Source organism: Penicillium concentricum, assembly GCF_028827145.1.
Source record: "Penicillium concentricum strain IBT 3081 chromosome Unknown utg000002l_segment0_segment0, whole genome shotgun sequence".
NCBI classification, from domain to species: domain Eukaryota; kingdom Fungi; phylum Ascomycota; class Eurotiomycetes; order Eurotiales; family Aspergillaceae; genus Penicillium; species Penicillium concentricum.
In genome coordinates this window covers 9,102,778-9,114,593 of record NW_026622755.1, presented here as the reverse complement: position 1 = coordinate 9,114,593, position 11,816 = coordinate 9,102,778, and the positions used below count along the sequence as shown (strand labels likewise).

General features: G+C 48.1%; 5 protein-coding genes across 5 annotated transcripts; 4 read left to right on the top strand and 1 right to left on the bottom strand.

The window, feature by feature from the left end:
- Positions 1–341: 341 nt before the first annotated feature.
- On the top strand, positions 342–2,035 carry N7517_007181 (putative hexokinase Kxk; the record flags this gene model as incomplete). The annotated part of the gene is made up of 5 exons (XM_056724911.1): positions 342–381; positions 433–555; positions 611–636; positions 690–1,097; positions 1,160–2,035. 5 exons carry the CDS (start codon positions 342–344, stop codon positions 2,033–2,035), a joined length of 1,473 nt encoding a protein of 490 aa, XP_056581161.1.
- Positions 2,036–2,483: 448 nt separating this feature from the next.
- Positions 2,484–2,741, top strand: N7517_007180 (uncharacterized protein; the record flags this gene model as incomplete). Its single annotated transcript, XM_056724910.1, has 2 exons — positions 2,484–2,603; positions 2,661–2,741. The coding sequence occupies 2 exons, from the start codon at positions 2,484–2,486 to the stop codon at positions 2,739–2,741; spliced, it is 201 nt and encodes a 66-aa protein (XP_056581160.1).
- Positions 2,742–3,817: 1,076 nt separating this feature from the next.
- On the top strand, positions 3,818–5,576 carry N7517_007179 (uncharacterized protein; the record flags this gene model as incomplete). The annotated part of the gene is made up of 2 exons (XM_056724909.1): positions 3,818–3,822; positions 3,878–5,576. 2 exons carry the CDS (start codon positions 3,818–3,820, stop codon positions 5,574–5,576), a joined length of 1,704 nt encoding a protein of 567 aa, XP_056581159.1.
- Positions 5,577–6,362: 786 nt separating this feature from the next.
- N7517_007178 (uncharacterized protein) lies at positions 6,363–8,541 on the top strand (the record flags this gene model as incomplete). Its single annotated transcript, XM_056724908.1, has 8 exons — positions 6,363–6,739; positions 6,799–6,835; positions 6,902–7,079; positions 7,137–7,239; positions 7,289–7,573; positions 7,640–8,105; positions 8,172–8,238; positions 8,291–8,541. The coding sequence occupies 8 exons, from the start codon at positions 6,363–6,365 to the stop codon at positions 8,539–8,541; spliced, it is 1,764 nt and encodes a 587-aa protein (XP_056581158.1).
- A 513-nt stretch (positions 8,542–9,054) lies between these two features.
- Positions 9,055–10,970, bottom strand: N7517_007177 (uncharacterized protein; the record flags this gene model as incomplete). Its single annotated transcript, XM_056724907.1, has 2 exons — positions 9,055–9,860; positions 9,968–10,970. The coding sequence occupies 2 exons, from the start codon at positions 10,968–10,970 to the stop codon at positions 9,055–9,057; spliced, it is 1,809 nt and encodes a 602-aa protein (XP_056581157.1).
- Positions 10,971–11,816: the final 846 nt, after the last annotated feature.

Sequence of the window (11,816 nt, the reverse complement as noted above, 5' to 3'; positions counted from 1 at the left end):
TTCACTTTGTGTATTTTGTAGATATAGGCTCATAGTCAAATTATAACGTGGATACCTAGGTCAACATGCCAAGAGATTGATCTTGTTCTTGAATGTCGATCATTGAAGTCATATTTATGAAGACCTGGTATTTAATGTAATTTTAAGTCTAAGACACAATTGGTAATAAAAATATTTATAGTCGAGATATCGCCCCCGTCCAATTGACTTTCCTACTTTCTCTCCGACAGCCAAAACAAGACATCTAGAGTTGCCCCACGTTTTTTTTCCCATATCGTCATTTCCCCCCCCCAAAACTTCCTTTCTCTTTTACCTTCCCTCAACTTCAATTTATATTCATCATGGTTGGACTTGGCCCTAAGCACCCGCCGTCCCGGAAGGGTGAGGCTCTTTAAACCCCTGTATTATTAGTATACTAACTATGTCGTACAGGGTCCATGCACGAACTGCCCCAGAACTTGTTGGGGCCCATTCAGGACTTCGAGAAGGCTTTCACAGTGGATCGCTCCAAGCTTAAGGAGATAGTGAACCACTTCGTTAAGGAGCTTGAGAAAGGTGAGTTGAGACTTATCCGGAGCTCTCCGATTCTCCGCATCGCTAACAAACATAGGCCTAACTGTTGAGGGCGGCAACATTGTGAGAACGACATCAATCCCCCGACCACAATATATACTGACCTTAGAAAACAGCCCATGAATGTTACCTGGGTCTTGGACTTCCCCGATGGAAACGAGCAGGGAACCTACCTGGCCCTCGATATGGGCGGCACCAACCTACGTGTCTGCGAAATTACCTTGACCGAGGAGAAGAGCGCTTTCGATATCACACAATCTAAATATAAGATGCCAGAAGAGCTGCGGACTGGAACCGCCGAGGAGTTGTGGGAGTACATTGCCGACTGCTTGCAGCAGTTCATCGAGACCCACCACGACGACGGAAACCTCGCCAAGCTGCCCCTCGGTTTTACTTTCTCCTATCCCGCCACCCAGGAATATATTGATCACGGTATTCTGCAGCGCTGGACCAAGGGCTTTGACATTGATGGTGTCGAGGGCCAGGATGTTGTTCCCCCTCTGGAGGAGATCCTGAAGAAGCGCGTATGTTGATCCTTGAGTTGTTACCTTCCCCATGCAGGCTCAAAAGACTCACAAGGCTACAGGGCCTCCCCATTAAAGTTGCAGCTCTTATCAACGACACCACCGGTACCCTCATTGCATCCTCTTACACCGACACCGAGATGAAGATTGGCTGCATCTTCGGTACCGGCGTCAACGCCGCATACATGGAGAACGCAGGGTCTATACCTAAGCTCGCCCACATGAACTTGCCTGCCGACATGCCCGTCGCCATTAACTGCGAGTACGGAGCCTTCGACAATGAGCACGTGGTACTCCCTCTCACCAAATATGATGACATCATCGACCGCGACTCCCCCCGCCCTGGCCAGCAAGCCTTCGAGAAGATGACTGCTGGTCTGTACCTCGGCGAGATCTTCCGTCTCGCACTAATTGACCTGGTTGACAACAAGCCCGGTCTGATCTTCAACGGCCAGGACGTCTCTAAGCTGCGCAAGCCCTACCTGCTCGATGCCTCCTTCCTCGCCAACATCGAAGAGGACCCCTATGAGAACCTCACAGAGACCTTGGATCTCTTCGAACGTACGCTGGGCATCCGCCCCACCCAGCCAGAGCTGGAGCTAGTCCGCCGTCTCGCTGAGCTAATCGGTACCCGTGCCGCTCGCCTGTCCGCCTGCGGAGTCGCTGCTATCTGTACTAAGAAGAACATCGAGTCCTGCCACGTCGGTGCTGATGGCTCCGTCTTCACCAAGTACCCCCACTTCAAGGCGCGCGGTGCCCAGGCCCTGCGCGAGATCCTCGACTGGGCGCCTACCGAGAAGGACAAGGTCTCTATCATGGCTGCCGAGGATGGTTCCGGTGTTGGTGCTGCCGTGATTGCCGCCCTGACACTTAAGCGTATCAAGGCTGGCAACCTCGTTGGTGTCCGTAACATGGCTGATATGAAGACCCTGCTTTGAGTGGGATTGATCTTGTAATGTCATGACTATCACTATCATCTGAGCTATGACAAAACAAACCCTTACCGATGGGTTGGAGTATATCTTTTTGAAATTGTGGTTTATGCCACTTGGCTCGGGGGGTTTGATGAAAGATTTAACGATATATCGATTTGTGTATGTTTAGCATTGGAAGGCTCGTGGATAGAATACCTTGGTGCTATTATTCTCTCAACTGTGTACTGTAGCCAGTTCACGTGATCTAGATCTTCTGCTCCACAGGACATCTCCCATCTCCACCCCTCGTGTCCACTTTCCGAAATGGTCGATTCATAGTCCGTGTTTAGTACAGTCTGTCCTATACCCTTCGTCCTGCAACCCGCAGAAAGAACCAGACAGCCGAAATATTATCTTCTAATAGAAATTGGTCAAGTACAGCGTGTGAACGTGGAAGCTCTCATTCGCATGTATGGAGGCGGTGAAGTTGGTTCACGTCAGGGACGCACCCGTTTACCTTGTTGAAGGAAAATGGGTTGAGAATCCCTGGAAGGATGAATCGGTGCTGAGTAATGCTATCAAATGGTGCGAGGTATGTACATGGCCATATACTAATTGACACTGTATTACATTTACATGATGTTTTTAGATCAAGTATCATCAACGTGGAGTGGACCTCGGAAGTACCTCGGGAAAATCTTATGACAAGCGCCGGGCACCACTTTCCTAGTATTGTGCCCCACTGGATGGTTCGCAGGATGAAATGAGGTATACGAGAATACTCTTATCATTCATGAGGCCTTGTGTAGTCCCTTCGGTGGTCTTCTCAGATATTGTTTCTAGATATCATGTTTTAGTTATCTTTCCCTTAATTTTATAGTTAGACACAGAAAAAAGCGTATCACCAGGGATTTTGTATGATATGCCTATACAAAAGGTACAGAGGTCATCACGTCGGGTTCCCTTTATTTCTTGGAATGGAGAGATAAGAGTACGAATATATAACATCAGTGTGATTAAATCGTGCTACTACTAATCTACCTCCCAGATAGTGATAGATCTATGTAACCATCGTAATACTCCAAATATTCTATAGGAGATCGGATATGACCCGATGAGACATATACTGCTATGTCTACGATGGTGGATGTAAGAAGATCAACCAGAGAGATGGATGATAGATGTAGGTGATGAATCTACCTACCGTCATAGAGCTATCTATATAGCCCATGTAGCAACCTTGGAAAGAGAGAGATGTGACTAACTAATCTGCAAGAAAGGCCTTGACGCCTGAGTGTATCACGATCATATCTCAAATGCTGGTAGGGATTGGGCGGGACAGTGAGAGATACCGATGGGCTGCCAGACTGGGACTGGCCTCCTAACTGTCGTATGAATGAGCCAGTCCGCAGGATAGCCCGAGGTGACTCCTTCAGTTATCTAAGCTACCTCTCAGTATGGACACCAAATCACACCAAATATGGGTATCACATGACCCTATATAGACACGAGAGCACGAGACCAGGTACTTATTGGCGTGTAAGCCCCTCACCGATCTTCATTTTACCTCTCCTTTTTCGTCATCACTACTCCGTATTAAATACTATTGATGCTTCATTATTTCATCAAGTCCTGGGTAGATCAATCTTGATTAGGCCATCTTCAATTTATATTCTTGCGCGAGAAGAAAATTGGATTGAAGGAAACCAAGGTTCTATCTGTTCTACCAATTTAAATGGTAGAGGGAACTACCGCGTGATCAGTCAAGCCGAACCAAAATCTTTTGAGTGAGCCTAGTACTCCAGTATGCAGTAAGTATCGCAGTGCTTTTTTATAATTCAAAATTTACTCTAATACCTCAATTAGGGACCAGTACGAACGTCCTGCCTCAGTTGGCGAAGAGGACTATTACGATCTTGGCTCGCATCATCGACCGGTGACCACCTCTTCGGCAGAAGCCCAACTGTGGTTTGATCGCGGATTGATATGGGCATATTCTTTCAATCATGATGAGGCAGAACGATGCTTCCAACGAGTAGCGAAAAGTGATCCCAATTGCGCGATAGCGTTGTGGGGAGTCGCATACGCAACCGGACCGAATTACAATAAGGCTTGGAAGTTCTTTGATCCAAAAGATCGCCGGGCTTCTATCGAGAAGGTCAATGGTGTCCTAGCGCGGGCACGCAAGCTGGCCAGCCATGCCAGCCCAGTCGAACAGGCATTGATCGAAGCCATTGGCGCCCGCTTTCCATCCGTCCATGACATACCCGACGACCTGAGTCCATTTGACCGCGCATACGCAAATGCCATGCGCCCTGTGTATCAGAAATTTAGCAACGATATAGACGTCGCTGCTCTGTTCGCCGAGGCACTGATGTGTATCACCCCACGCGGACTGTGGGACTTGGATAGTGGCAAGCCTACAGGAGATCACACAGTCGAGGCTCGCAATGTCATTGAGCTGGGACTGAGGCAGCCTACCGGTCACAACCATCCGGCACTCTGTCACCTGCATATCCATATGTTGGAGATGTCGCCATTCCCAGAATTGGCTCTACCGGCTGCGGATCGACTCCGTGGGATGGTTCCGCATGCTTCGCACATGTTGCATATGCCGACGCACATCGATGCGGCAGTGGGCGATTACCGCCGGGGTATTGACTCCAACCATCAGGCGATCCTTGCCGACGACATCTATTTTGCCCGAGAGACGGGGTTAGTTCTGTACACAGCCTACCGGGTACACTATATCTGTGCGAAATTGTATTCCGCTATGATGTCCGGCCGCTTCTCAGACGCAATTTCTGCCGCAGAAAAGCTTGAAAAGGTCATAGATCCTCAAGTGCTAGCGATAAAAAGTCCCCCGATGGCCGACTTTATTGAGAGCTTTGTGGGGAGCAAGGCACATGTTCTGGTGCGTTTTGGTCGCTGGGAGCAGGTTCTTGACCTTGAGCTTCCCACAGATCGTGATACATACTGTGTGACCACAGCTATCATTTATTATACCCGTGGGCTTGCGTTTAGCGCACTTGGGCGGATTGCAGAAGCCAAAAATGCCCAGAAAGAGTTTGAAACGGCGCGCAGGGCGGTCCCTAGTACGCGACTCAATAGCATACCATGCAAGGAAGAAGACGTGCTAGGGGTAGCCTCAGCCATGCTTGCTGGAGAATTGGAGTACCGGAAAGGAAACATCGAGGAAGCATTTTCCTTTCTTAGGGAAGCTATTGTGCGCGAGGATGGACTTGCATACTCTGACCCGCCCCCCTGGATGCAGCCAGTCCGCCATGCCCTTGGTGGGTTGCTTCTAGAGCAGAATCGCGTCGGGGAGGCCGAAGCGCTGTTCAAACAGGATCTGGGATTTGCCATGGACTATCCTCGGCGCAGGGCAAAGCTCAACAATGTGTGGGGGCTGCATGGATTATATGAATGTCTCACTCGACTTGGAAAGACTGCGGAAGTGGCTTTGATTGAACCTGCACGCGATATCGCCCTAGCATCTGCAGATATTCCAGTGAGCGTTTCTTGCTTTTGTCGAACGTCGGCTGAAAAGGATACATGTTGTTAGAGCTGATCATATGATAGTTTGGGCCAGAAAACAAAAAAGAAGAACGTCTCCAATCATCAGTCAAAATAAAGGACCGTATTCGATGTACCGGATATCCATTCTGGGTTTTGACTATCCCTGCTTGTTATGTAGTATTTCGGATTAGGAGGAATTGAAATCCCCGGTGAAGGATCAAAAGCCTATTTCTCAGTTCACTCTCATTTTCCTAAACGGTCACAGGTTTGGTGCTTGGCGCGCACCGGCATATATATAGACTAAACCGGGGCAAACGCTCTCTGGGGCATAAAGTTTGGGGCTAGAATGTTTAGATAACACCGAGGTCCGAATGTAGTGAATTATTTTGACAGAGAATTTATAAGGATACTGCCATGGTGTATATACCATAGTGAGATGCCCTAATTTGAAGAGTCACATTTAGTAACTTTTGAATAACTCCTTAAAAGAAAGAAAATATTTCAGTAAAATAACAGGGTAGGAAAGTGATAAGGATTGCGACCTTGGCTGACGCATTCTTATGGAAATATTTCATATAAATTAAACTATACCAGATCGAGGAAATGGTATATGAGACGGATGTGGCGGAAGATCAACATTATGCGTGGAGTTGCCGCTTTTGGTCTTCAACCTCCAGGTTTGGTCGCATGCTTGCCTGCCTTAATAGTGAAATGCGTTTTATCTATTTTGATTAGTGCCTCGAGGAAGATATAAAGGACATCATGCTAGTCTATTTATCTTTCATCTCATCTTTTTTGTTTAAAGATCCATTCTTTTGATCCTCACTTCACCATGCGAGTCCTAGAACTTGGCATTTTAGCCAATCTTGCCATCTCGGTGAGCGGTTTGACCGTAGGTCGGAACGCCCTCCGGGTTCGTGCCCCTTCTGCCTCGGCACCTCCTTCGTCTTCCCCTACCGGAGATGCTTGGAAGACCATGCAATGCTCCCAGATCCAGGGTGACCCTGCGACTCAATGGCAGGAGGCAGGTGCAAAATCTGCCTGGGATACCACCATTGCAGCCTGGAATGACCAGTCGACCACTGATGGCTTCCCACAGTTCTTCAGCAGCTTTATCCATGGACCTCAAGGCATGAGATGTGACGACATTGGCACCGAGAACCGTTGCTCCCAGCCTGTGGAGTGCAGCGATGCTACTATTCCAGCTGGGTAAGTCACATTATCTGTTTCCTGCCACCTACCATATAGTATTTCTAATAACGAGGCAGTGCTATGATTCTGAATGGATTTGCGGGTATCCATCAAGTATGTCACTAACCTATCCTTGGATGAGCCATTCCTTCAGTTTAAATGTGCTGATTACTTGTATAGCTCCATGCATCGGTTTTCCAGGCCGTTGGGCTTGCCCAGGCTAGTGTGACGAACAATGTTGGCACCTTCACGTCTGCATTCGCCCCTCAGCCTAAAGATAACGGAAACATGATTAAGATGATCATCGATGCTGTAATGTTAGTTGTCACCCTTGGCACATCTGTAATGTATAACGTCGGTATGTTACTCTTTTTAGCCTCTAAGCTAATAGTACATGAGATCTAACGTCTACTAGTCCTTCAGAACGTGGCGAATGTAATCACTAAAGCAATTGCCGCTGAGATGACGGGTGCTATCCTCGCTACCGCTGTTACCTACTATAAGACGAACATGAAAGGGTACTTCTCCCCCCTGACTTGGATACACCCCAACCTAACGAATTGATAGTGCGGTAGAGGGACTTAAGGTCCAGAATACCATCGATTCTTTTGTAGGCGTGACTATGACAGCCTGGAAGAATTTGGAGTCATCTTATCTTGAGTCAATATTCTCTGGGAACTCCAGCAGTGCTATCGAATCTCTCTATACCACAATCGACGGTGGTACTATAGCCGCAGCTATGGACAAGCTTAACCTCGTCGGCACGAGCACCGACGTGGAAAAGATCCTCTACGGTCAGATGATCTCGTATGCATGGAGTGTTTCTCCGGATAATGCACGTCCTTTTGTCTGGTAAGTTAGTTCAATAACTTTGTTTTGTTCCTAGCCGTGAAAGAGGCTAACTCGTACTGGCTAAAGGAAGAGCAAAATTTACTGCAACGAAAACCTCAGGCCTCTCATCGGAGCCGTCTTGGTTGACAAGTCATCGAGAAGCAAGGTGTATGTGTGCTACAAAAACTACATGCATTTGCTGGTGAATGGTCATGGGGGAAGTATCGGGAGCGTTCTTCCAGGTGGAGACCATGATACTCTGAACGGAAAGGACTACGGTGGAATTACGATTGAAGACATCGTCATCAGCAGCGTTGAGGGCTTTGCTGCCAATAACAACCAGAATGGGTACCCGAAGGCTGATATTGATGGTATCGTGGGCAGCTTTGGCGGGGATAATGTCCCTAGCGTCCGAACTCCTGGATTCTTCAATTTGCCGGTTTGTCTGGATAGTAACGTCGTTGGCGACAATCTGGAATCCGGTAACGGGAAAGAATCACCCTATTGGCCCTGTGAAAACCCTGAGGGATACACCAGCACTGGGACCAATCTTGTAAGATTGCTAAAAGGGCCTCCTATCACTCCTATCACTCCTATCCGTGACTAATTCAGACAATAGCATGTTGAAAAGGGCTGTGTTTTGTTCAATGATGCAAAGCGCTGCCACACTTGGGGTGGACCCTATAGTGAGTCGTATCATTGTTATTCATTAAGTAGTAGCTAGACTAACAGTCCTAGACGTCGCGGATCAGAATACCGCCAACAGCACCGTTACTGTATATGCCATATTCAAAGGTACAAGTGAGAAGCTTCCTGACAAGGAGGTTCCTGGTTGCAAGCTCGAGGCATCATGGCCTCGCGAATGGGGTGATTTGGACTTCACCGAGGAAAATTGCCTGGAGAGTCGTGACAAGTCGTACAAACTGTGCTGCGGCCCGGACACGATCAATACTGATCTTGTCAAGAATCCATATGGCCCTGACTCGTAAGTGGGTAGGAATTTGGATCCATCTCCGGGATTAAGGTCCAGTCGGAATTCATTCAACATTTGATTCCGTCACTGTTTTATGTATCCAAGTGTCCTCGTTTGTTTATAGATGTGACTTTGGTAGAGATACTCTCTGTTACAGCTACTGGCTGCGGTAGAGAGAGAGAAGGAATAAGTCTTGATTCATCAATCTATGAAAATCCTCTTCCTTTCTATAGTCTCTCGTTGATAGGCAATATAGTCAATTGTATTTAATCTCTTTGTCAGCCTTCTGAATGTAGTATACATGTACTACTGAGATCAACAATGAATGTACCCAAGCTACTAACTTGGGGAACGCTGTCAATGTATAGATCAACAAACAAGATATAACATAAATATTCAGAGACGATAAATTGGCGATATAACCCACCGAAGCACGACCTACCTAAATACGAAGCACACTCCAAAGAAAACAATAAACAATCACCGAACCCATCTAGAGCCACATATCCATGGCCCGCCCTAAGCCCCCCTAAACCCCTGAATCCTCCTGCTCAATATCAAAAGCCGCATCATAAGCATTCCAAGAAGCACAATTATCATCAAGAGCTTTCCGATCGATCAACGGCTCAATCTCCCTCTCCCTCTCCAAAAACTGCAACGCAAACCCTTCATCCGTATGCCACCCAATATGGCAATGCATAAGCCATGCCCCGGGATTATCCGTCTCAAATGCAATAAGCAAAAACCCATTCCCAGCCAACATCGCCGTATCCCTCCGCGGCGGATTATTAGTCGCAACACTCCCATCCCACGGATTCAAACCCTGCGCCAGAACAAAGAAATCGTGTCCGTGCAAATGAATCGGATGCGTCACCGGGAAACTAGTGTTGATCATGAGGTAGACCCATTCGTGCGCCCGTGGCAGCTCAATCACTCCACTAGATGCAGTGAAGTTGGGCGTGTTTTCGCTGTTGAAGAGTTGGAGTAAGGTAGGATCTTCCCAGAGGACTTGCATCGTCGTGCTGTTGAGGTACCAGCGGAAGAGGTTCGCGTTGTTGCGCCCGAGTGTCACATCCGTTAGGTTGTTCCAATCTGCCGTTGAGACGGTCTTGGGAACTTGCGGGACTAGACTGGAGGCGGGCTCGTCGACACATTCATCCGTGAAGGCGTAGGGTCTTGTCGTGGGTGTGCGGGGACGATTGCCGTAGTAGAGGATTCCTTTTATATTATTTGGGTTTGCGTTTTCCGAGCAAGCTTCTTGGGGAATTGCGCGGATCCAGAATGAGTCGGAGATTTGACGTTTGTTTGCTGTTACGATTACGTCGTAGCGTTGGCCTATGGGTGAGCTTTTTGTTAGTTGTTGAGTTTTTTTGTTTGGAGAAGTTAGGGTTGGGGGTTTTGATATCAAAATTAAAAAAAAAAAAAAAAAAACAGTAACTAACCCATTCCAATATCGATATGATCCGCCGTGAAAGGCTTGATTGGCACAAAGTCCGCTGCAATAATGGTAAGTGTATGGTTATCAATCATAAACTTCCAGTGCGTATCAACAGCCGAATTAACAATCCGCAGCCGGTACGAAGAACCTTGATTAACCTTCATATGAAACCGCTGACCCGTAGAATTGGTACCATTACCAAAGACGTTCGTCCCGTTGATCAAGCCAGTATCCAAAGTCGGCGGACCAACCGTCTGAGCCTCCAAGTACAGTTCATCGACAGTGGGATGCGACCAGTCCGTCAGGAACAGACTGCCTTTATCGACATCGTAGTTGGCTGTAGCAGGGCCATTGATCACAATCCCGCCAAACACACCCTCCCAGGCCTGTAGGCCAATATGGGAATGGTACCACGATGAACCGTACTGCACGGCGCGCCATTTATAGGTTATGGTTGAGCCCGGCGCGGTGGGACATTGCGTGATGGAGACCACGCCGTCGTTGCCGTTGGTGTAGTTCTGTCTGATCCCATGCCAGTGGATGCTAGTCCCGTTCTGGGACTTGTGTAGGCTGTTCTTGACGTGGATCACGACCCAGTCACCCCAGTCGGCGAAGATCGTTGGGCCGGGGATTGTACCGTTCACGGCCATTACGGGCCGGCGGAACCCATCTGGTGCGGCCATTAGCTCTTCGAGGTTGAGCCAGTATTCCCGTGTTACGCCTGTGTTTGGTACTATCTGGGTGTAGTCGGTGTTGACGTCGTATTGGCACCATTTGGACCGTGTTCGGGGGGTGTTGCCGGCACAGGGTCGTTCTGTTGGCTCGGTGATCTTGGTGGTGGTTTTGGTTTTGGTACTAGTTGTCTTGGTGGTGGGTTTGCCCTTGGTTGTTGTCGTGGGTCTGTGGTATTGTGGTTGGACATTCACTTCACTGGCTGGATCCCCTGGAATGGCCGTGACAGAAGCACTCAGGCCAAATACTAGGAGAAGAAGAGCTTGGAGCTTCATAGCTGCCAGTTCTACCCACGTAGGGCACTTATGTAACGCTCAATCCTCTTTGCGTCACGATATAGCTCTATATAGAGCGTGAGAGAGACCAAAAAGCGTCGGGTATAAGAAAACGAATGAGACTTGCTGCTGATACACAAGCAAGAGACTTGTCCACTATTTAAGCCACTATCTTATATATGAGAATCTTACCGCACTACACGAGGGGGGAGATTTGACTAGGATCAAAAACGCCATGTTTCTTTTTACGAGGTGTCCTGCATTCGTCCCTCGCTGGCATACCTCACTAGGATATGCCGGGCAGCCTTACCGGCGATGCCGTGAGAAACAGGATCTTGTGTTACGAATGACGACCCGATAGACGAATAGGCATGGCGAGGAGTCATCGTCATCGTCCAGTTCAGGTGTTGAGGCTATGTCTTCAGTGGATACCCGAATAGTAAGTTTAATGGGCCTCGTATCCATGCCAGGGACCGTCCACCATTCAAACCATCTTCTGATGGTCGGCTCAAGGGCCTTCCCAGCGGCTGGATTGATGTTACACTGTCTCCCAGAACACGTGCGCACTGCCCATTTGGAGTTAGACATTGCAGGTGGCTGCGTTTCTCTCGTAAGAGTACTATCGAGAAGATCGACAGCCTGGATTTCCACCGAACTAGGACTTTATATTTCTCAAATTATCAAAGTGAAACGCCGAAGAGTCAATAAGGGAGATTGACCATTGGGGTTGTAATAGTCGGGATCTGGATTCTGATTTGGAACACAGCCAGATGCTGACAATTTCTTTTTGACTGGGATCTTGGTCTCATCGTCAGCTCGTACCAGTCCAAATCACAAAACGGGGCT